Here is a 25365-nt window from a genome sequence, read left to right on the forward strand (position 1 = left end):
ACAAAATTACTGAAAAAATGACCAACATTTCTGCAAAACAGCCAAATGCAGATTTGGCACTAGCCTTGTGGAAAACAGTACTATTTTGACATTTGTGCTGTGGAATCAAAAGGAATTTCAGCCATGACAGGATTTATTTCATATATATGAAATCAATAATTACAGTTATTCATCAATGACCAAATGTGGTCTTAACCCTCTCATTTCCTGACCATTGTGTTGAAAAATTGTTCATGATTATTAATCAGTGACTATAGTTTCAAAGGATGACTCAGACTCTGAAATTCATAACCCATTTATTCCCTTTAAAAAGCTATGAAATACAATTACCCCATAGATATAAGCTATCAAAAGAACAAGTGTAAATTTTAAGATACATGCCAAAATACTCATTTATTCATGAAAAAAATTAAAACCTACAAGCAGAAAGACTGCCTGATATTCTGATCAAAACGAATTCTGAAAATATCTGTGCATTTTATTTTTATTAAATGCAGCATAATTATCATTAGTAATCAAACAGCTTTATCAACACTTCACAAATGTAAGCAATTTTAAAAAAAACAATTGCATTACAACTTGGTTGTCAGCTCAGAACAGGGCAGTCTGTATAAATAAGAATAAAAGAGTGAGCTGAATATTACGTGATGATCCGATGGGGCAGTGAATTGTATTTAGGGTTTCAATGAAGTTACACAAATCTGTGACAGTCTGGGTTATGTAATGCTAAAGAGTGCAACCAAGAAACAGAAAGGTTTCTGGTAAGAGGAGTCCACAGCAAGTAGTATCAAAATACTCCACTGTAGTGCATTGTACATTTGCTCAATAATTCCCACCATTAACCAAAATAAAATGCAACAAAACTACAAGCCACATTTCTCTCTATTCACCCAATATGGGCAATCAAGTCACATCCCAAGACTTCTTTTAGAAATACATTCTCATTGTAAAACCATTTTCTTTTCTCGAAGTATATTGGCAACAGGTAATATTACAAAAAAAAAAGATGTTAATTCACAAATGTAAGCAATTAGTACATTTAAGAGGTCTTATTCTTAAATGACAATCATTTGCTTTTCAGTGAGGATCTACTAACCTATCGTGATATTGCACTTCCAATGTTAAAATGAAAAACAGTTTGCTGCAAGTGTACCAGCAACTGTGGCCAAGGATTTCATCATTTAAACCTGCAGCTTTTTGCAGATTTTGAAGTGCTACTCAGTGCAATGAAATACATGAACCACATCAGTAGGAACCAGCAAAGCTAAATTTATATTGCTCTTGCTCAACAATTGTACCTATAACCATGTCATTACAAATGAAGATGCTAATGCAGACTGCATTCTTGACAGTTCATTTCATACCACGTTAGTTAGGTTGTTCACTTCAAGTCCAGGGTTTAGGTTTGTTTTGGACAGTTTATTTAACATCAAGTGGTGCTTAAGCTTCTGTAGTCCCGTCTCCATTCATTTCCTGTGGCTGAAGCTGCTGCCGTTCTATGGAATCTTCACGCGGTGGTCGGACACGTTTGAAAAAACCAATCTGCATGTAGACATGTGCGAAAAAAAAACACTGTAGTCCTTCTAAATTAAATCACATCACTGAACAATACCACATTTAGTGCAAATGTGAATCTAAAAATGCGCAAATTGTAGAAATTGGAAATAAAACAATATGATAGAAACAATTAGGAGGTCAGGAAATGGTGGATGGAGGAACAGTTGATATTTCAGTTCTACGACTCTACACCAATGTTTTGGTCCTGCTGAAAATGCAGACAGGTACTGTAGGATGAAGGATTTTCACCTCTCGTCAGTACTGAGCATGAATATACTGAAAATGTTCAAAGTTTTCATTTAAGAACATCACAGAGTTGATGTTGGCAAGAACATCACTGATGAACAAATCTCTTTTCATCTCAAAGAAAGAAACTAAAGCTGTTCCCTTTCCAGCAACTGGGTAAAATCTTATAAACATATTACACTTCGCAATATAATAAATTAAAGAATGCTTTGCTATTTGGATTTAACTAGAGTTGGTGATTCTGATCATAATGTTATCCCAAAACAAAACAACCTACTTCTACTTCAGATTGAGTGAACATAGTCTTTTCTCCTTGGAGCGACGGAAGATGAGAGGTGACCTGATAGAGATGTATAAGATGATGAGAGGCATTGATTGTGTGGATAGTCAGAGGCTTTTTCCCAGGGCTGAAATGGCTGTCACGAGAGGGCACAGGTTTAAGGTGCTTGGGAGTAGGTACAGAGGAGATGTCAGGAGTAAGTTTTTTTTGGGTTTTTTTTTTACGCAGAGAGTGGTGAGTGTGTGGAATGGACTGTCAGCAATGGTGGTGGAGGCGGATACGATAGGGTCTTTTAAGAGACTTTTGAATAGGTACACGGAGCTTAGAAAAATAGAGGGCTATGGGTAACCCTAGTAGTTTCTAAGGTAGGGACATGTTCGGCACAACTTGGCCTGTATTGTGCTGCAGGTTTTCTATCATTCTATGATATCCACAGATTATCAAGACACTCTCTTTTGCTCTCATGGAAGGTACCAGGTTCTGTGAAGCGCTTAAATTTAGAACACTCCAGTATCCTAAACAAACACCTGAATGAATAGTATAATCTACTTGAAAAAGCACAGATCCCAACATTAAGGTTCAATTACTGATTTTTAAATAATCATGATAAATCCCTGCCTTGTTCGGATTTACACAGACTTATTCAGATTTACCAGCAACAGCTGGCACCCAGCAATAAAACCTGAAGCTTAAACCTCATCCTTGAAGAGGATTATTATTCCAAACATTACAAATGTAATTATGTTACTTTGTGCCTGTCTTTTAATATGCTTATTTTTAAAATAGCTCAGGTAACTAATTAAACCAACGTATCTTTCCAAAGATCTATGGTTTACCAAGTTGAGTAATTTCATCTGCCTCTTTTACTTTCCACAATGCTCCTGTAGTGTTAATTACAATATCTTCCGGCTGTCTACAATTTTAGTTTCATGGGTTCATTATTCTCTTTAGTAGTTTCAATGTATTGCATCAAGATTATTTGTCAAATTTACATTGTCTATGTATATTAGAGGAATTTACTTTCCCTCCAACCTCAGTTTAAAAATTAATATTGTAACATTAATCGTATTAAACTACCAATGAATGCATGTTCAGTACGATAAATAGCTAGGATAGAACAGTTAAACATTCACTCAGTGGCCACTTTATCACATACCTCCTGTACCTAATAAAGTGGCCACTGAGTGTATTTTATGGTCTTCTGCTGCTATAGCCCATCTGCTTCAACAATTGACGTGTTGTCCATTCAAAAATTATATTCTGCACACCACTGTTGTAATGTGTGGTTATCTAAGTTATTGTCACCTTCCTGGCTGCTTGAACAAGTCTGACCATTCTCCTCTGACCTCTCTCATTAACAAGGTGCTTTCACACACAGAACTTAAACTCTAGAGCTCTAGTGCACAAAAATCACAGATCAGCAGTTTCTGAGATACTTAAACCACACCATCTGGCACCAACAATTATTCCATGGTCAAAGTCACTTAGACTGAACCTCTTGTCCATGTCTACATGCTTTGATACACTGAGTTGCTACCACATGATTGGCCGATTAGATATGTGCATTAATGAGCAGGTGTACAGTTTACCTAATAAAGTAGCCTCTGAGTGTACACCCAAAACCTGCCTGTAACTCAGGCCCTTTAGTCCTGACAACATGCTTGCAAATCTTTTCTGCATTCTTTCCAGTTTATCCAGGTCTTGTCTACAACAGGTGACCAAAACTGTAGAGTGCGCAGCCTCATCAATGACTTACGCAACTGCAACATGATGCCCAAACTTCAGTACTCAGTGCCCTGACCGATGAAGTGCTGGCCGTGTGCCAAATCTTTTCCATTACACAGTCTACCTGTGAAGCTGTTTCACTGAGCAATACACTCGTTTTCCAGAATCTCTGTTCCATTACACTCCTTACTGCCCTACCAATCATAGCACAAGTCCTATTCTGGTTTAACTTTCCAAAATGTCACATTTGCCCGTAACAAAAAAAAAAAGGGGGAATAAAAGGGAAAATAGCCTGGTGGTGTACATTAATTTATTGTGCATTCAAAATTTTGATGGCAGAGGGGATGACGCTGTTCCTAAACCACTGAGTCTTTGTCTTTACATTCCTGAACCTCTTCCTTGATGATAGTAATGAGAAGAGGGCATATCCTGGGTGATAGGGGTCCTTAATCATGGATGCCACCTTTTCGAGATCAAAGTACGTATTAAATTATACAACCTTGATATTTGTCAACCAAGAAACCCGAAAGAACCCAATTAAAAAACCAAGACCAACACCCAATGCGCAAAGAGAGAAAAAAAACCAAATCATGCAAACAATAAAAGCAAGCAACAGCATTCAGAGCAAAAGTGAGTCCAAGCAACCGGAGCAGGCCCAGTTCCTCACACCGCAGGGCAAATCGTTGCGAGGCTTGCAGACACAAAACCCAAAGCAGAGCACAGCCCTAGCACCGAGAAGAACAGAGTAAATGTCACAGAGCAGAACCAGCCCCAACTCTCGCCTCCGGTCCTGACACACTTCCTTTACAGTCCATTTAAACTGTCCAAGTACCAAGTCGTCCCCAGCGCTGGGTTGTCCTCATTGCTTGGGAGGCTACTGCTCATTTTGGAGCTGGCTGAGCTTTCCACGATTCTGTGCAGCGGCCCCTCCAAACCAGACCCTCACCTAACCAGCTCTCCCTGGATTCCATGAGGTCAAGCCATGCAGGACTTTGAAGGCCTCTGCATTCACTGGCCTACCCTCATCTACTATTTTGGTTATTGAGTGAAAGTCAACGTACACATTAGTCTATTATCCAGTGACCTCTCTGCACTTTCCAGAGACTGATTATAAGTTAAATGCCCAGCAATGTATAGCACTTACCTTGTACATGATAAGTACCAAGAGGCCTAGAAGTAGGAGACCTGCCAGGAGTGCCAGTATAATGACCCAAAATGGCACCTGGTGAGGAGCCATTGGCTTGTCCCAAGTCACTAAAGTGGTGACCTGCAATTAAAAAAAAAACTGCTGGTTACACAATAAAGCTTGATTTTCAATTGCACTAACAGATCCAAAATAGGCACTTACCACAATAAACCCAGAGGGAAGCTCAGCAGTAAAGTTTTTATATGGCATTTCTATGACATTGTATGTTGCTGAAGCATTCAAGGAGTAGGACTGGTTTTCTTTCTAGCAACAAAAAAGAAAATGGAAAGACCATTTATTTTGATGTTTTATAAGAGCCTTCCAAACAGTCTTCTTCAGGAAAGTTCCCGTAAGATCCAATAGCTTATATATCTGTTTACTAATAACTTGTATATCCTTGCCATTGAATGAATGGTCTCTCTTGCTCTCTCCCCCCTCACCCCCGATGCCGTTGGAGGATGGTGACAGAGGAAGGTTTAATCACCACGGTTTCTAGCTCGTGTGAACTCTAATTCAAGTTTATGATGTGTTCTTGCTCTGGTTGCTCCTTTCTCGTTGCTACTTCTGAGTGATTTTTGACTTGGGGCAGCTCGCAGATGATGCACACTGAGCTGAACTGAAATATGCCTTCAGATTTTGTGTTTTATATTCCATGATTTTGCTCATTTTTTGTAGCTGTTATTTATTTTTGTTTGTGGGGGGGGTGTTGATGATTTTCTTTGAACGGGTCGGTTCCAAGGTTTTTTTATTTTGTGCCTATATGTGCAGAAGATGAATTTTAGGGTTGAATGCTGCATACATACTTTTAACAATAAATGTACTTTGAATCTTGATTATCCCATAAAATTAACTGCTGGAACAATAAATACACCAAATGAGTTTTTTTTTTCCTGTCTCTTCCCTATCTTGAATTGAGTATAATTTGTATTCTGTGCATTGTCTGTACCAATGTGCCTGTAATGCTGCTGCAAGTTTTTTGGTGTACCTGGATCTCACTGTTTTTGTGCATGTTGCATTAAATTAACTGGACAAATAGGACAAAGTTTATGCAGAAGTTAAACTCCCTGCTACTCACCTGCATGAATGTTTCAGCCCATAATCGTGACCGGATGTGCAGAACTACACTCTTGCCCCTTTCCAGTTTGCCAATCTGACAGTTTATTTTCATACAATCTGCAGAGCCACATTCCTAGGGGAATTAACATATTTAAGAGAACTTATGTCAATGGATTCAAATATGTTCTATAAAAAAAATGAGACTAATTACGGGAAACTTGGGACATTCAAAGCATATTTATTTACACAACTACATTGTACGAGGAGTGATTGATACGTTCGTGGCCTAGGGTAGAAGGAGTCAATTTTAGAAAACCTAGCACATTTATTTTTCAACATAGTCCCCTCCTACATTTACACACTTAGTCCAACGGTCGTGGAGCATACAGAGCTTGGACCTCCAGGAAGTGTCCACGAATGGGTGATTGATAAGTTTGTGGCCTAAGGTAGAAGGAGATGAGTTATACAGCTCTCATTACATGCACGTGCAGTTCAACTCTTCAAGTGATAATGCAGAAAGTTTGAAGTTAATAACTCATCAGCGGTAATTGATAAGTTCGTGGCCTAAGGTAGAAGGAGATGAGTTATTAATGTCAAACTTTCTGCATAATCACTCAAAGAGATGAACTACATGTGAATGTAACAAGAGCTGATTAACTCATCTCCTTCTACCTTAGACCACAAACTTATCAATCACCCCTGCTGTGGACACTTTCTAAAGGTCCAAGATCCATATGCTCCATGACTGCTGGACTAAGTGTGTAAATGTAGGAGGGGACTATGTTGAAAAATAAATGTGCTAAGTTATCTAAAATTGACTCCTTCTACCTTAGGCCACAAACTTATCGATCACTCCTCGTAAATAATTATGAATTAAAGAATTAATTTCAGCTTTTTCCAATGTTTAATTTTAAAAATGGAAAATACCACAATAGCTCTAATAAAACATGCAGTTTCAATACTGATTTATACTGTATCTGCACCATCCACTGAGGTATTTATAAAATAAGTAAACCGTGATTTATTGGAAGAAAAACTACCAGGCTCCCATTAATGCTCAATGTTCAGCGATGCTTTAGGAAGGAATATGGGACTGATGGGGACTGCATTGCCCCTTGGTTTAGTATCTTGCTAAGAATTGTCATCTAGTCAAAAATCACTGATTGGCACATGTAGAAACAAAACCTGCTGCAAATAAGCACCTTTGGAAGAGAAAAGACATTTTGGAAATGAAAAGGAATTTTAGAAATTACTTTAAGCTAGGTTTCCCATCACTTGAACTGCAGAGGACTGGGTATGGAGTAAAACTAGAATCACGATATCCTTTAGAATTCAGTTTCTTCAAAACTCAAGACTCAACTTGCCTCCCAATATTGTTATTTATACCAACTGATATTCCTGGTTGAAAGGCTTTGTGCAATGAGGCTTTGAACATCTGCGGGAACACAACTGAGAGTCAAGCATTGGTTCTGCTGGATACATACCAGCACTTGAATCCCCTCTAATTCATTCGTACTTCTGGTTTTTCGGAGGTGTCGAGTTTCTGGTTTTGCAGTTGCAGGTGACGACTGGTTTGCCTTAGAATCTGCTGTCTGCAATAAAATGGATAATAAAAAAGGTCATTATTTCTGATCAGAGTACATACATGTCACCAGATACAACCCTAAGATTCTTTTTCCTGTGGGCATACTCGGAAAATCTATAGGATAGTAACTGTAAACAGGATCAATGTAAGAGCAAGAGTATATTAGACAACAAACTGTGCAAATGCAAATATAAATAAATAGCAACAAATAACAAGAGCATGAAATAACAAGGTAAAGAGTCCTTGAAGTGAGACCATTGGTTGCAGGAACATTTTGGTAGATGAGTATAGTTATCCTCATTTGTTTAAGAGCCTGATGGTTGAGGGGTAGTAACTTGAACCTGCAAGTACGAGTCCTGGGACATCTGTACCTTCTACCTGATGGCAGCAGCAAGAAAAGAGCATGGCCGGGATGGTGAGGATCTTTGATGATGGATGCTGTTTTCCTACGACAACTTTTCATGTAGATGTGCCACATGGTTGGGAGGGCTTTACCTGTGATGTACTGGGCCGAATCCACTACCTTTTGTAGGATTTCCCACTCACAGGTATTGGCGTTCTCATAGCAGGCTGTAGTGCAGCCAGTCAGAACATCTTCCACGACACATCTATAGAAGTTTGCCAAGGGCACGGAGTTGAACAACCACCTCCAACCACATCTATTACTGGATTTCAGAGCTGCAAATGGTCACATCCACCATCGATTTCAAACAGACACCCATTCTACAGCAACTACGACGGGGGGTGGGGTTGCAGTTTTATATAATTTTTTTTATACTTTGCTGCATGAAACAATTATCTGCAATTTTCAGTTTGTCATGATAGATCTTTGCTTGTTTCATGATCAGCTTACCGTTAAGTGGTACAGGTTCACTCCAACGCTGATTAATCCACTTTCAATACAAGATCAAGATATTCAATTTCTGCTTTATGCAGTGTTTTCCTATTTTTTATTAATTTCTGTTCATCACATATTTAAGCCATGAGATAATGCTACAGCTATATAAGACCTTGGTCAGACCCCACTTGGAGTACTGTGTTCAGTTCTGGTCACCTCACTACAGGAAGGATGTGGATACTGTAGAGGGTGCAGAGGAGATTTAGAAGGATGTTGCCTAGATTGGAGAGCATGCCTTCTGAGAATAGGTTGAGTGAACTCTGCCTTTTCTCCTTGGAGCGATGGAGGATGAGAGGTGACCTGATAGAGGTGTATAAGATGATGAGGGGCATTGATTGTGTGGATAGTCAGAGGCTTTTTCCCCAGGGCTGAAACGGTAACACAACGGAGCATAGTTTTAAGGTGCTTGGAAGTAGGAACAGAGGGGATGTCGGGTCAGATTTTCACACAGAGAGCGTCGGGCACGTGGAATGCAATGAGGGTGCTAGTGGTGGAGGTAGATACAATAGGGTCTTTTAAGAGATTCTTAGAGTGGTACATGGAGCTTAGAAAATAGAGGGCTATGCAGTTGGGTAATTCTAGGCAGTTTCTAAGAGTATGTTACATGGTCAGCACAACATTGTGGGACGAAGGGCCTGTAAAGTACTGTAGATTTCTATGTTCTATGAGAGGTCACTTGTCAGAACTGTTTGTGGTGCAGAGACCCACACACTGCCTGGGAACCTTCCCAGTGCCTTGTGGAATTTTCCATTTGTGACGTCATGTCAGCACTCAAAAACATTTGGGAGGTTTTCTAATTTTGATATTCTGGATAAGGGGTACTCAACGTGCACTTGCACAACTATATTGCTCTCTGCAAAATTTTATTTTAATATCTAATATTCCTAAATTGTTTATATATTTCTCCATCTCTTAATTATGGCATAAATTCATTGATAAAGTGTACATGCCACTCAGTTTCACATCAACATCAGCACTTTAAAATGCCAGTTTTATGAGCACCCACATAACATAATCTCTTTTTAACTTTCCAAGTGCAATACCGTGGGAAACTGAACTGTAGTATATTCCGATTACATGCAACTTTGCTCATTCTGCTGATAATCAACCTAATAAAAAATGATTGGTTCAATATAGAATACAAAGAGTTCAGGAGCAGTACCATGCACACCTTAGAATAATGCAAAACCCTAATGAAAAAACTTGCACTGGCAAGTTAAACACCACAAGAATCTCAAGAAAGATATCAGTCTCACAACCGATTAGGTTAGATGAAATCTCTCCTGCTCTACTAAACCCAAGGTGATCAGCAATAGGCATTTGGTCAGTTGATAACAAGCAAGGAATTCATATACATCACCATATTCAATCATGGTGAAGCACACAACGCAAGCAAAAAGGTTTGAAAAGTGCTTTGCAAATTACTTATGATCGCACTAAGTTCCTTTACAGGATCATCATCAGATCCTCTATTACCTCAGTTTTGACATTTTCACTAAAGCTGCAGGCCAGAGCTAAGGCCTGTATGCTCTTATAAATGGCTCACTTCCAAACCCAAAGCCTCACAATCATCCACAAAGCTTGGCAAAAATGCAGATAAATATTCACCACTCACTACAATCCTCCCTGCTATACTCACTTTCCACTTAGGACTGTATGACTAACCGCAGCTCCAATGCCATATTCAGGTTTGCTGATGATACCACTATCATAGGCCATATCAAAGGTGGTGATGAATCAGCATACAGGAGCGAGACTGTTATGAAAACAGTCTCTTAATGACAGCAAGAACAAGGAGCTGATTTTAGACTTCAGAAGAAGGAAACCAGAGGTCCATGAGCCAGTCCTCAGAGGATCAGAGGTGGAGAGGGTTAGAAATTTTATATTTGTGTTATTATTTTGGAGAGCCTGTTCTGGGCCCAGCATGCAAGTGCAATTACAATGAAAGCATGGTAACACCTCTACTTCCTTATGAGTTTGTGGACATTCAGCATGACATCTAAAACTTTGACACACTTCTATAGATGTGTAGTGAAGAGTGCACTAACTATCTGCATCACAGCCTGGTATGGGAACACCAATCCCCTTGAATGGAAAATCCTACAAGAAGTACTGGATACGGCCCAGTCCACCACAGGTAAAACCCTCACAATCATTGAGCACATCTACATAAAATGTTGTTTCAGGAAAGTAGCATCCATTGTTCAGGAACCCCACCACTCAGGTCATGCTCTCTTTTTGCTGCTGCCACCAGGAAGGTGTAGAAGAGCCTCAGGACTCACACCACCAGTTCCAGAACAGTTAATACCTCTCAATCATCAAGCTCTTAAACCAAAGAGGATAACTCAACTTTACTTGCAACGTCATTGAAATCTTCTCACATCCAAAGAACTCACTTTCAAGGGCTCTTAATCTCATGTTCTTGATATTTACTGCTTAAATTATTTATTATTACTTCTTCTTTTTGTATTTGCACAGCTTGTCATCTTATGCACTTTGGTTCAGCACCCTGGTTGGGTGGTTTCATTGATTCTATTATGGTTATTATTCCATAGATGTGGCATATGTCCACATGAAAATGAATCTCCGCATTGCATATATTGTACTTTGATAATAAATTTACTTTTAACTTTTGAACTTTGACATGGGTACAAATGCAAAAAAGAAAATCACGACCCATGAGAGAGCATTTTACAAATGATCTCACTGAATACCCTTTTCACCCCCAAAGATTACTTGAGATTGAATAATGTCTCAGGAACCTTCAAGTTACGCTCTGTCCCTGACAGATAATTCCTTCATTGTGCTGGATTGAAATTCTCTATCTACCATGATTACGAGAGCATCACCACCAAAAGTTTCAGTCACAGTGCTTTCTCAATACAATTAAGTCATGTGTCCATATACCAAAAACACATAAAAAATAATAATAGTGCTTGCTAAAACTAATAAATGCAATATCTACCTTTAATTTCAGAGGGTTGATAATGGTGTCTGACGTACAATTCATAGGACCCTCAGCGGTGTACTCCATTACGTATAACAAGAAATTATCCTTAAACTTGTAGGGCCATTGCAGATCAAACATGGCTTTGCTAAAAGCACTTGGTCCATTATTCCGTAACTTCAAAAGAGAATATTTGGTTAACACTCATGCTTTAATATTAGCAATTATGACAGCAATAATATTGTTATGTTCCTGTGATTCACACTGTTTAGCACACCATTATAGGCTATGGTGTCTTTTTAAAAAACCCTGTCAGTCACTTTTCGCGACACACTCTAGCCCCATGATATGTTGACATTATTTGTATTCTTGTAATACTCCCATTGCAGAGGCTACATCTGCATTCTGACGAACTCCAAGGCATGGACTGGATCTTAATTCTTACCAAGTTCAGCCTTGTAAGTGCCAGGTGCTGCATTTCATTAATATATACACTGGATCAACAGATTCTTAATTAGTGGTTTTAAGTTTAAATCCAATACTGCTACACTATTCTTGAGACCATGTTTCCAATAAACTGGACCAGTTCTTTGTATTGAGCACTGTTTTTCCTGACACGTTTCCTGCACACTTTAGACCATATATGTCAAACTCAAGGCCCGCGGGCCAAATCCGGCCCACGGTGGAATTATCTTTGGCCTGCGAGATAATATCTAATTACTATTAAAGGTGGCCCCAGTAATCGAAGCACCTATGGCGTATGATGTGGCTAATGCTGAGTTTATTCAGGTGCCAGGTTTTCAGGGTTTTTAGTGTTTATTCGGCAGTCTTCTTCATAAGAAACGGAATTTGTAAAGTGAAACACTTTGTAGTTATAGCAGAGACTGAGACACATGAGAGCAGGCTGAAAAAACGGAGGCAACGAAAGCTGCGTTCGCACGCGTCCGACTGATTCGGCCCGCATGAAGCTGCATTTTGCTCAATCCGGCCCGTGACCTAAAATGAGTTTGACACCCCTGCTTTAGATCATTAGATCCATGTAAAGAACCTTGGGACTGGGGAGGAAGACAGCATTTTATATCACATAAGGTGATTTGCTCATCTTCTCCAGGAATTTTAAAAAGTTTTTCAGAAAGAGTTTATTCCCAGTCTTTTACTCTTTTGTCATATCCATAAATATATGACTGGTTCTGGCTATCCATCCCATAGGATGTTGTTGGTTCCTTTCAGTTAGTTAGTGGGGTTTGATATGTGCGTCCTGGAGTAGCTGTACAGGCCGATCCTTGACAGGCACTGCTTGCTGCATACCTGGCAGGTGAGGCCTGGAGGGGCAACAGGGGCAGAAGCTCTGCTGTGGTGCTTCCTGTGGCTTTTCCTCTGTTGCCTCTATGAGCTTGTTCTCAGCAGCATCCATACCTTTTCTGATGGCGTCCCTCCACTGTGAGTGATCTTGAGCCAGATCCTCCCATGTTGATGGGCAATGTCAGCTTTCTTGAGGCTCCTGTGCAGAACATCCTTGTACCATAGTCGCTGGCCTCCTCGTTTTCGGGTACCTCTGGACAGTTGGCCATACAAGATGTCCTTGGGCAGTCTTCCGTCAGGCATTCTGACAACATGTCCTGCCCAGCACAGTTGGGCTGACATCACCAAGGTTGAAACTACTGGCATTCCGGCTCGAGAGAGGACCTCGGTATTGGAGACCTTGTCTTGCCAGGTGATCTTCATCAGAGAACGTAGGTGACGCTGCTGCAGTCGGTCAAGCTGGTGTAAGTGACTCTGATATGGGCACCACGTCTCACATCTGTACAGCAAGTCTGATATGACAATGGCCCTGTATACCTTGCACTTGGTGGCCAACCTGATGTTCTGTGACCAAACTCGATCTTTCAGCTGACCAAAGGCAAAGCAGGCTTTTCTGGTTCTTGACTCAATCTCTACATTCAGAGAAGCTGAAGATGTTACTATGCTGCCCAGGCAGCAAAACTTGTTGACAACATTGAGACGAGTGTCATCAATGAGGACAGTTGGTTCTTTGTAGCTTGAGCCAGGAGCCGGTTGGTACAAAACTTCCGTCTTTGAATATTAATGATGTATTGACTTTCAAAACTAATTATTGTGGGCACTTACTTCCCCACAATTTTAAGTGGATATTGCCAACTAAAAAACAACTTTCCATGATTAGTTCTTCCTCGTAGCTATTTGCTCCAAGGAAGCTGTACAGCACCATCTTCAAATTACAACTATTAATTGTGTTAAATTCTTGCCAACATCCAGAATTAATTTAATATGAAAAACAATTCTTAATGAAGCAGGTAGTTCAATGAAGGTTTCAATACTCAGCCTTCTAAAAGAGAGCTACTTCAATTCATTGGAAAATCTTGGTCTGCCTGCAAAACAGCCTTTTCTGCTATGAAGATCAAAGACAGGAAAAAGTCTGAAATGCAACCACTAAAATTCAGCTGCAAGAATAAGATTTCTTTCATACATTCACTGAAATGGTAATTTCATCCTTAATGATTATAAATAATGAATCTAATATTAAATAGATATTCAGAATAAGGCAACAATATCATGCCCAAGGACAGATAGAACAGAGCACTCTAAAGAACAAGTCAGTACAAACCTCATAGACATGCATGACTGATGGACCCACTTCCTCCTCATTATGAGGGTCTTCTTTCCAGTTCGCAATGGGTAAAAACAGCTGATCAGGAGAAGAAACGCTAGCCAAATAATTAAAAATATTAGAGTGGGAAAGAATATAGCAAGCTTACAACAAACTATTCAACTACCCAACATTAATAATATAATTCTGACATTGGAGCACAAGAGACTAACGCTTTACTGCAAAACGACAGTAAGAAACAAGGGGACAGAAACTGCCCAAGGCACACAAATAGCTCTGCACGCTACCCCAATTCTGTTAATGGAGATCATACAAAGAGGTTCAACTAACAGGGTTCACAGAGTCATATTGTCATTTTCTATGCTGACATTGCTGGTTTCAGCACTGTGTCATAGTCCTCATGTAGGCTAGCAGCTGCAATCTGTGCAGCCAGCTCGAAAAGGAAGCATAGTAGAAACACAGCTTTTTCAGTTTTGCCATTGCATGAATGGAAGCAGATGAGGAAATGCTTGCAAAGGATAAGGAGGACTTGAGATAGGCTAGTGAAGAATAATGGGCCTACAGGCATGGTCGATGCTCAAAAGGACTATGGAGATCTCCAAGTCCACCCCAGCCATCCTTGACAAGAGGTTCTCAGAGATGTTTTTGAAAATTGACTGGAGTAGAGCATTTTATGAACATTCACAAAATGTTGGAGGAACTCAGTAGGTCAGGCAGCATCAATGGAAATGAATAAAGAGTCCAAGTTTCAGGCTGAGGCACTTCATCAGGACTGGAAAGGCGGGGCGAAGATGCCAGACTAAGAAAGTGGGGAGAGGGGAAGAAGTACAATCTAGAAGGTTACAGGTGAAGCTAGGTGGATGGGGGAGGGACAATGAAGCAAGAAGCTGGGAGGTAATAGGTGGAAAAGGAAAAGGGCTGGAGAAGAAGGAATTCAATAAGAGAGGAGAGTGGACCATAGTGGGAAGTTGAAGAGGGAAGGGGGAAGAGGGAAAAATAATCAGAAGTTGGAGAAATTGAAGTTCATGTCATTAGGTTGGAGGCTACGTATACAGAATACAAGGTGTTGCTCCTCCAAACTGAGCGTGGCCTCATCATGGCAGTAGACCAACATATTGGAATGGGAATGGGAAATGAAATTGAAATGGTTGGCCATCAGGAAATCCCGCTTTTTGCTAATGAAGTGCAGGTGCCCAACAAAGTGCTCCCCTAATCTACGCTGGCAATCACCAAAGTAAGGAGGTCCCATCAAATACAGTAGACAACCCCAACAGGTTCGCAGGTGAAGTGTTGCATCACCTGGAAGGACTGTTTAGGGAGCTGAATCGAGGTGAGGGAGGAGGTAAAGGGGCAGATGTAGTACTCCTTCCGCTTGCAGGGATAAGTGCCCACAGGGAGATTAATGAGAAAGGACAAATGTATTAGAGAATCATTGCTGGTGGGGGTAAACCCTGCAGAAAACAAGGGGAGGGGTATAAAGATACATTTGGTGGTAGGATCCCAATGAAGATGGGAGAAATTGCGGAGAATGATGCATTGGATGCAGAGGCTTATGGGGTGGTGGGCGAGGACAGGAGAAACTCTTTCCCAGTTAAAGCGGCAGGAAGCTGAGGTGAGCGTGTAAGTTTGGCAAATGGGGAAGATGCAGGAGAGGGCAGCATCGATGGTGGAGGAAAGGAAACACTGTTCTTTGATGTCCTGGAAGAAAGCCTCATCCTGGGAACAGATGCAGTGGAGGTGAAGAAACTGGGAAAAGGAAATGGCATTTTTACAGGAGACAGGGTGGGTAGAGAATGATGCACTGGATGCAGAGTCAAGATAGCCATGGGAATCAGTAGGTTTTTAAAAATCTTTTGGTTTGTTTGCAAAGATGAAGATAGATCGAGGAGAGAGATAGGTGTCAAAATGGACTAAGTGAATTTAAGATCAGGTTGAAAGTAGGTGGCAAAGTTGATGAAATTGACAAACTCAGCATGGGTGCATGAAGCAACACCAATATAACGAAGAAATTCCATGAAGATTGTTTGGGCAGCTCAGAAGCCCTCCTTGACACCTTTTAAAAATCTCACTAGCCCTATTGGTCCCAAAATGTTTTATTCATTCACAGAAATAACAGACTCTGCAGATCATTTCCTGCTGAAACCAGGCTATTTAATAGGTTATCATGGCTGTAATCTATGAATGCCTGTGCTTTGGAGAAGCTATTACCCACTTAGCCTCCAGTGGAGATGTGATGAAGTCTACTCTCATTGAATACAATCTGAGTGGTCTCCCTAATGCAACAATGGAAAGCAAATTGAGCAGTGGCAAAGTTTAGTGGCACCTTGGAATGATTACAGGGATGGGAAGTGAAGAGTAACCTTGGGTGAAAATCAAGATACGTTGGAGGTCATAGGAAATCATGGATCTCCAAGAACAAAGAATAAACAATACAGCTTGAATGTTATATCTTTAAGTCACAAGGGGCACATCAGGACCAGTGCATTTTGGCCCAATTAAATGTCTTCCCAATTAGCCAAGTTTCATAGAAATAGTTAAATAGGTATAATAAAGACAAACTGAGTAACAAATTATGTATTTAAATGAAATACAGAACAAGTTGGAACACTACTAAGACTACAACAGTACAATAAAACTGTCTATTAGTTCTTAATAGGTACTGACAGCGGAATTCATCCGGTGCATGCTGCCATGGTCTTTTAATTGACTGTAAATGACCAAAATCAGTGCAGGCACCTAGTACAGATCATGAACTGCCTTCATATAATGTTTTCAACAGCTGCATCTTTAAAATCTTTATTTTTGTTGTAACATTCAAGGCGATTGTTGATGCCTTCAAATTCTTTGTAGTTTCTAACTTGAAGTAGTGAAATCATTTCATTTTTCCCTCCTGGCCTTTTCTTGCACCTCCTCACCTGAATGCTTGAAACCGCAGTGAGCAAAAGAGTTCTAAATTGTCTAACTGCTTTTTTTCACCAACTATCAGTGACAATAATCACTGTTTTTTTGAGCACAACCATACTCAACTGACACCATTTAAAATCTGTTCGCTCCAAACACAGCGTAGTGTCTAACAGCCACATGTGCACATGACTGACGCTAGTTAGAAACTGTTTGGCAGCTGTCTCCTGTCCCTATTAAGTGGTAGAGTATTCCAAATAAACAAAGGGGATCCTAGCTATTTTCTTGATTACTTTTTGTTCTTTAAGTATTGTTCCAAATATGCAGAAGCCCTGATTAACTGATGGCCCAAGTAACCGGAATGTCTAAGGGATGGCTTTTTAGAACAGCTAGTTGTTGAGCCCACTAGGGGATCGGCTGTGCTAGACTGGGTGTTGTGCAATGATCCAGAGGTGATAAGAGAGCTTAAGCTTAAGGAACACTTAGGGAACAGTGATCACAATATGGTTGAGTTCTCTTTGAAATTTGAGAAGGAGAAACTAAATTCCAATGTGTCGGTATTTCAGTGGAATAAGGAAATTACTATAGCATGAGAGAGGAACTGGCCAAGGTTGACTGGAAAAGGACACTAGCAGGAAGGACAGCAGAGCAGCAATGGCTGGAGTTTCTGTGAAAAACGAGAAAAGTGCAAGACAGATATATTCCAAATAAAAAGAAATTTTCTAATGGAAGAAGGACACTACCGTGGCTGACAAGTCAGAGCCAAAGTAAAAGCAAAAGGGAGGGCTTACGAGGAAGTCACAGCTAGTGGAAAGATAGAGGATTGGGAAGTTTTTAAAAACATGCAGAACGAAACTAAGAAGGGCATTAGGAAGGAAAAGATGAATTATGAAAGGAAGCTGGCGACTAATATCAAAGAAAGTACTAAAAGCTTTTTTAAGTATATAAAGACAGCTGAATTTAAGAGAGTTGAGGGTAGATATAGGACCAATACAAAATGACACTGGAGATATTGTAATGACAGACACCAAGATAGCTGAGGAACTGAATGCGTATTTTGCATCAGTCTTCACAGTGGAAGACATCTGCAATATACCAGACATTCAAGAGTGTCAGGGAAGTGAAGTTTGTGCAGTGAAAAATATAACTGAGAAGGTGCTCAGGAAGCTTAATGATCTAAGGGTGGATAGATCTCCTGGACCTGATGGAATGCATCCTCAGGTTCTGAAGGAAGTAGCTGGAGAGACTGTGGAGGCATTAACAATGATCTTTCAAGGATCAATATATTCTAGCATTGTACCAGATGACTGGAAAATTGCAAATGTTACTCTGCTATTTAAGAAAAGTGGGAGGCACCAGAAAGGAAACTATAGAGCTGTTAGCCTGACATCAGTGGTTGAGAAGTTGTTGGAATAGACTGTTAGGGATGAGATTATGGAATACCTGGAGGCACATGACAAGATAGGCCAAAACCAGCATGGTTTCCTGAAAGGAAAATCCTGCCTGACTAAACTACTGCAATTTTTTGAGGAAATTACAATAGACAATAGGTGCAGAAGTAGACCATTCAGCCCTTCGAGCCTGCACCGCCATTCTGAGATCATGGCTGATCATCTACTATCAATACCCTGTTCCTGCCTTGTCCCCATATCCCTTGATTCCCCTATCCATAAGATACCTATCTAGCTCCTTCTTGAAAGCATCCAGAGAATTGGCCCCCACTGCCTTCCGAGGCAGTGCATTCCAGACCCCCACAACTCTCTGGGAGAAGAAGTTTTTCCTTAACTCTGTCCTAAATGACCTACCCCTTATTCTCAAACCATGCCCTCTGGTACTGGACTCTCCCAGCATCTGGAACATATTTCCTGCCTCTATCTTGTCCAATCCCTTAATAATCTTATATGTTGCAATCAGATCCCCTCTCAATCTCCTTAATTCCAGCGTGTACAAGCCCACTCTCTCTAACCTCTCTGCGTAAGACAGTCCGGACATCCCAGGAATTAACCTTGTGAATCTACGCTGCACTTCCTCTACAGCCAGGATATCCTTCCTTAAACCTGGAGACCAAAACTGTACACAATACTCCAGGTATTACAAGCAGGGTAGACAAAGGAGATGCAGTAGATGTGGTGTACTGCATTTTCAGAAGGTCTTTGACAAGGTGCCGCACATGAGGCTGCTTAGCAAGATAAGAGCCCATGGAATTACAGGAGAGTTACTAGCATGAGTGGAACATTGGCTGGTCAGCAGAAAACAGAGAGTGGGAATAAAGGGATCCTATTCTGGCTGGCTGCCGGTTACCAGTGGAGTTCCATGGGGTCGGTGTTGGGACTGCTGCTTTTTACGATGTATGTTAATGATTTGGACTATGGGATTAATGGATTTGTGGCTAAATTTGCTGATAATACAAAGGTGGAGGAGCAGGTGGTGTTGAGGAAACAGAGAACCTGCAGAGAGACTTAGTTAGTTTAGGGGAATGGGCAAAGAGGTGGCAAATGAAATACGATGTTGGAAAGTGAATGGTCATACACTTTGGTGAAAGAAATAAATGGGCAGATTATTATTTTGATAGAGAGAAAATTCAAAATGTAGAGATGCAAAGGGACTTGGGAGTGTGCAGGATACCCTAAAGGTTAACCTCCAGGTTAAGTCGGTGGTGAAGAAGGCAAATGCAATGTTGGCATTCATTTCTAGAGGTATAGAATATAAGAGCAGGGATGTGATGTTGAGGCTCGATAAGGCACTCGTGAGACCACACTTGGAGTATTGTGTGCAGTTTTGGGCTCCTTAATGGTGTTGCAAAGTTATTAATCCTGCATGAATTCTTTACGCCATCCATTTTGGGAAGAAGTTAAAATCAAGTCACAATAGCAGATGATATTAATTTTAATTATTTTAATAATTACCCTCTGATATCAACTTGAGCCAGCACAGCAATGTCAACTGCATAGGGCACCATTTCACTCTCCCCATTGAATTTGTTGGAACTACAAAATAAAAGAATAAAATGTGATAAGTTATGGAAAATATCAAACTAGCCAAATTATTCTTCATTCATTACTACCATTTGGCTTGTTGAAATAGCATAAAACATTCTTTTTTTCAAAAACAGAGGCATTCACGGAAGTTTTACTTTTTCATCGTGTTAATTTATTGCATGAACTAATGGCAATTAATAATCTCATTAATTTTTATTCACCCCCACTTGTTTCTAATATTATTTCATAAGCAGTGAAACAGCCCCCTGACCGTATGAGGTGTCAGAAGCCTGGTTGTGGACAGGACTTCAGTACTTGCTACTTGTTCTACTGCTCTCGTGCTTTAGGAGCAATGCAACTGCTAAGACTCATTGTGGCAGATGACTTTGGCATGGTAACAATCATGAACAAAGAATTCAAACAGTACAATCTAAACCAGAATCAAATTCCAAAAAACAGGTGATCCAATCATGACTTTGTTCACCTCAGAGAACATTTCTTCACTATGTACCTGGACAGCTCAGTTGCTCACCCTTATAAAATATCCTGAACAGCCTTCCCCATATCTACGATGGTTGTACTTAGTCTTTCCCACTTTGAACGCAGTCTATTGTCATCGCCAAAGAAGAACGATGTTAATCATCATAGTAAATTATTTAGTAATGACCTCAAAGGTCAGACAGGGAGTGTTCTGCTTTTCAGGCAATTGATTTATGTTGAGCACATTCAGCTTTTATTTTAAAATGATCTGTATTAGGTCACCTCCTGTGTAGCCAGGAAGTCGTAAGTATAAAAGCAGTAGCTGGCAGTAGGACAGAGTTTTATGTTAGGAGTTAAAGTTTTTACCTAAAGCTGTCTTTGTTTTCTCCAATCCTAGCAGAAGTATTGCTTCATCAATCCTCATTCACCATGTTATGCCACTGAGTCTGCAATAAAACTAAGGATCTCGGAGCCTATACCCTGACTCTCATATCATTTTGAACGGAGTTTGGCTGACTGTCTAGTTGATGTTACAACATCTTAAAGAGGGCAGTACCCTTCAAAGTTCAACTTCAGATAACTGTCATTTAACTATACACATGCATACTGCCAAATGAAGTATTGTTCATCCGGACCAAGGTGCACAACACAGTACATACAACTCACAGATGTAACACAAAGGAATATTACCACAAATGGATTAACAAATAAAATGGTGCAGATACAAAACCAGCTAAAAGCTGGTGCTTCATTCGTGATAAGACCTACGTGGGGCAGGGTGTTCAGTGGTCTTATGCCCTGGGGAAGAGGCTGTTTTTCATCTCAACAGTTCTTGTCATAATGCTACAGTACCTCTTGCCTGATGGTAGGGGGTCAAAGAGATTGTGAACTTTGTTACCTACTGTACTGCATATGTTAGAATGACCTTGGAACTTTCTTCATCCTGGCAATCAATACAAGGCTGATGCACTCCCAGAGAACACCAATAGTTGGCAGGGTTTGGGGAGGGCAGAGGGGTGGTGGGGGGGCAGGGGAAGAAGAGGAATTAGAATTGCCTCCATCTGGAACAGCGGGATGCATCTGAAGCCAGGCAAGATCATCATTGCAATGTACAAATTATTTGGTCTCCAATGATTGGACACAATGTAACATCATGAAGTACAAGCAATTCCAGTTCTAACCAGAGCAAGCCTTTGATACACCAATTGCCGCAAAGATTAAAACCTACCTTTTAATTTGCAGGTTAAAGGCAACCACTGCTTCAGCTTCCTGTAACTTGTGTACACTGAATCGCAGGCCAGCTAAGAGCTGTAGAAAAAAAATTACAAAAATTAATTCTAGATTCTTCACCTTTTCAATATAACACACCAGGCTCCAGACTCTACTGCCTATCTCCTGGTAAGTGGACTGAAAAATTTCCTGGGAACATGCTAAGTCAAATCTCCATCTCTCCCTTTGTAACAAAACATGTGCATCTGTGCAATACATGGAAAGCATTCTAAAACAGCATTTTTCACTACAAGTCCGGTTCAACTTGATGTCCAGAGAAAACCCGGAGAGGCTGACTGCTGCTATGTTGTGGCTGGATTCTGGCGGTCCAGTCTGAGGAGAGTCACCACAGAAAGGCCCAAGTTCTCCTGCTCCAGAAGCAGGGGTGGAAGAGTGATCAGCTGCCTCACAGCAGACACCCTGGTTCCACCCTGACCTCCGTGGGCTGTTCCTGTGGAGTTTGTACATTCTCTCTGTGACCATCCGGGTCAAAGGTGTGAGTTTGGTGGGTGAACTGGTCACTGTAAATTACCCCTAGTATGAAGGGGTACAGAAATCTGGGCAGAGTCAATGGGAATGTGGGGAAGAGTTTTTTTTAAAAATGGGATTAATGCAAGATCAGTACAAAATGGGTGGCTGATGATAGGCATGGACTTGATGGCCTGAAAGGCATCTTTCTGTATATTTCCAAGTAATAATTTCTTCAAACACCAAGATTAGTTTCCTTACATTTGTTCCTGCTTTCATAGGGTTTCCAAGATCACAAACTACCATCCGGGTTTGGTTTTCTATCTTGTAAGCACAGGACAATCTGGCAAGACTCTGAAAAACAAAGCAGATAGAGCACATGTACCAGGAGCACGCAGCACAAGCTGTATAACCAGCAGTGTGAGTAGCACACAAAGAGGGAGACAAGTTTCTGCTATATCAATCATAATTATATACAGTAATTTATCAGACAACTTGTTCCCACATGCACATCAGCATAGTCCACAAACTCAATTTAATGTGAAAGAAAATATTTCCCAGAGATGTGTTCTTTTAATTATTTCAGATGGAAATAATAGTGAAGATAATCTGTTTTCTTTGCACACCCATCTGACTCATGCAAACTTTCTGCATCAGTGAAGCTGTGTCTAAACTGGTGGTTCACCTTTCAATTAAAGGCAAACTTTACCAACCCAGGAGAACTATTAATTAATCATTAAATGGTGGTCAAATGTAATTTTATTTTGCATTCAATACATGGAATCATATTTTTTTCAGATTTCCTGTGACATTCCTTTTTTGTTGTTGTTTAAATTGCAGATCCACTGGACTTGCAATTACTTTTACATTATACTTAATGAGGGGGATGTATCCAAGTAGTTTACTTATTCTGATTTAGCATTTGATACCATTCTCTTATTTTTAAAACTTCATGGTCACGCTTCCGAAATCACCTTCTAGGATTGATTCCATTTGGTTAGTGGATACGACCGAAACAGCTCAAGTTGCATTTATGCTGGTAAATTTCAATTTTATGGTTTTAAAAAAGATGAATCAAATGGAACTTGAGTAACATACTGAAAGTGTGTTATATTTTGTTTGTATTTTTAATCCGTGACATTCCTTTGAACATAAGACTAGTAACTCCAAGTGTAATGCTAAAATGGCATTTTAATCATTTTCATTTTCTTTAACTATTCCTTAATTCAATTTCAGATATCCTAAATGATAAATGATTACCTTGAAATTAATAGTTCTTTGTATCATTAAGTTTGTTTCTAACATTTTTCATCTCTGATGACAGACTATCAGCATGAAATGTTAACTGTGGCTACATCCACACTAGACCGGATAAATCCGTAACCGAAGCCTTTTCTCTTCGTTTTGACCCTCTGTCCACACTGAAACGGCGTTTTCCTCCCCTGAAAACGGAGCTTTTCTAAAAAGCTTTCCAGAGTGTGTAAATCTGAAAACGTCGATTGGGCGGTGTAGTGTGTACGGGGTAACCGAAGCGTTTTAAAAACGCTGTCATGATGTGCTGGAACAGATGGTGGCTGCAACGCGGCATTTCATTGTTTTCTTGAACGCAACCTCCAACATCACAACAACAATGGTGGGCAGCTTCAGGAGACTGTCCCTGAGCAGAATGTTACTGCAACTTTGCAGTATGACAGAGAATTTCAATCCCCCACACAACCTAACAATTTCAGAACAGACGGCAATGAGACTGAAGCCAGAAGAGTTAGAAATGTACTTACCAAATACTTTGACCCATAACTTACTGAAAATTCCCCCTCCCCCCACTACTTTCAAATCTCTTACTATCTTTCCTTTCGGTTAGTCCTGATGAAGGGTCTCGGCCCGAAACGTCGACAGCGCTTCTCCCTATAGATGCTGCCTGGCCTGCTGTGTTCCACCAGCATTTTGTGTGTGTTGTTGAATAAATAAGTATACTCACTTTGCCCTGTTTTCTGTACTTGCTTGTATGAAGGTGGTTTACCTATTTATGCAGGTACTTCTCTGACAACAGATGTGTAAGCCTAATGTAACATTGTATGGAAATACAAGGTAACACTGATGCAGACACGTTTTAAACATTTAACAAGGTGCTTTATTAATGTATTGCTTGTGCAAACATTCAATAGATGCAGTTGTCACTACTTCCAAAATGTCATTTTTAAGTAGTAGCTTATGTTTGGCATAGACGTGAAAATGTTAAGGCCAAAAAATGAAAATTGTAAATTTCACCTTTACTCCGGTAAAAATAAAATCACTTTTGTCCAGTAACAAGTCTTATTGCATTTAGTTGTAGCTGTCGTCCCTTTCATCGGTGAAGAGACTATGGCTGTAGGAAATGTTTCCAGGGTGACCCCTCTGTGGGACTGGGGAAGATGTTGGTGGGGCCACCCGGGGTCTGTGTAGCTATTGTAGTGGCTGTGAAAAGTACTGGGGGGGGTGGGGGGGGAACCATCATATTCCTCATCATTGCAAATCCCTCTGCAACAGTTAGTCAGTTTTTCAATGTTCGCCATCAGCCAGTTCATGCTGTCCGTGAACTCCCTATCGGTAGCCTCCATACGCTCCAGTATATGTTTTTTTAGTTTTACGTCCTCCTGCACGAAAGCCATCAGCTGTCCGTCGTTTGGCAATTTCCTTTTCAGTTTTTCTAGTCTGTAACCGGACAAATGCGCACCAAGTCTTTCACGGCAAGATTTGACACCAAATATGTCGCTTGTTTTCTGTAGATGAGTCCTGCGCATGCAGGGCTCCATCTACAGTAGGAGGAGAATTGCCCAAATACCCATTTTAATGTGGATGGAGGTATTTTCAAAAAATGCCTGGTGTGGATGCCTATTGCTTTTACGTGAAAACGGCGTTTTCAAAATTATCTGGTCTAGTGTGGACGTAGCCTGTGTTTCAACTATATACTGAGTTTTAAGCAACATATCCACTTTTGTGTTACATTTAAAAAAAAATAAAATGCTGTTCCAAAAATCTGCATAGTTAAACTATTGCTCCTGTACATCACTTTATTTAGAGACCTAAAAATGTAACGTGTTAAAAACCATCAGCATCACCTTCATATTTTTAAAAACATTGTTGACTGTTCCCAATGTTGTTAGGAATAATCACTCTTTTACAT

The 25365-nt window shown here is 40.3% G+C and overlaps 1 protein-coding gene across 1 annotated transcript in view; it reads right to left on the minus strand.

The window, feature by feature from the left end:
• Window positions 1–279: 279 nt before the first annotated feature.
• itgav (integrin, alpha V) overlaps window positions 280–25365 on the minus strand; it is a 106754-nt gene continuing 81668 nt past the window's right edge. Inside the window, exons 21-30 of the mRNA XM_073047046.1 lie at window positions 22464–22556; window positions 21694–21773; window positions 19914–19994; window positions 14104–14203; window positions 11499–11657; window positions 7535–7642; window positions 6070–6183; window positions 5157–5258; window positions 4953–5075; window positions 280–1542 (exon numbers count right to left, since the gene is read on the minus strand). Of these exons, the coding sequence (XP_072903147.1) occupies window positions 1441–1542; window positions 4953–5075; window positions 5157–5258; window positions 6070–6183; window positions 7535–7642; window positions 11499–11657; window positions 14104–14203; window positions 19914–19994; window positions 21694–21773; window positions 22464–22556 (1062 nt within the window). The 3' untranslated portion in view covers window positions 280–1440. The remainder of the gene's footprint in view (window positions 1543–4952; window positions 5076–5156; window positions 5259–6069; window positions 6184–7534; window positions 7643–11498; window positions 11658–14103; window positions 14204–19913; window positions 19995–21693; window positions 21774–22463; window positions 22557–25365) is intronic.

This window comes from Hemitrygon akajei, chromosome 5 (assembly GCF_048418815.1).
Source record: "Hemitrygon akajei chromosome 5, sHemAka1.3, whole genome shotgun sequence".
In the NCBI taxonomy this organism is placed as follows: Eukaryota; Metazoa; Chordata; class Chondrichthyes; order Myliobatiformes; family Dasyatidae; genus Hemitrygon; species Hemitrygon akajei.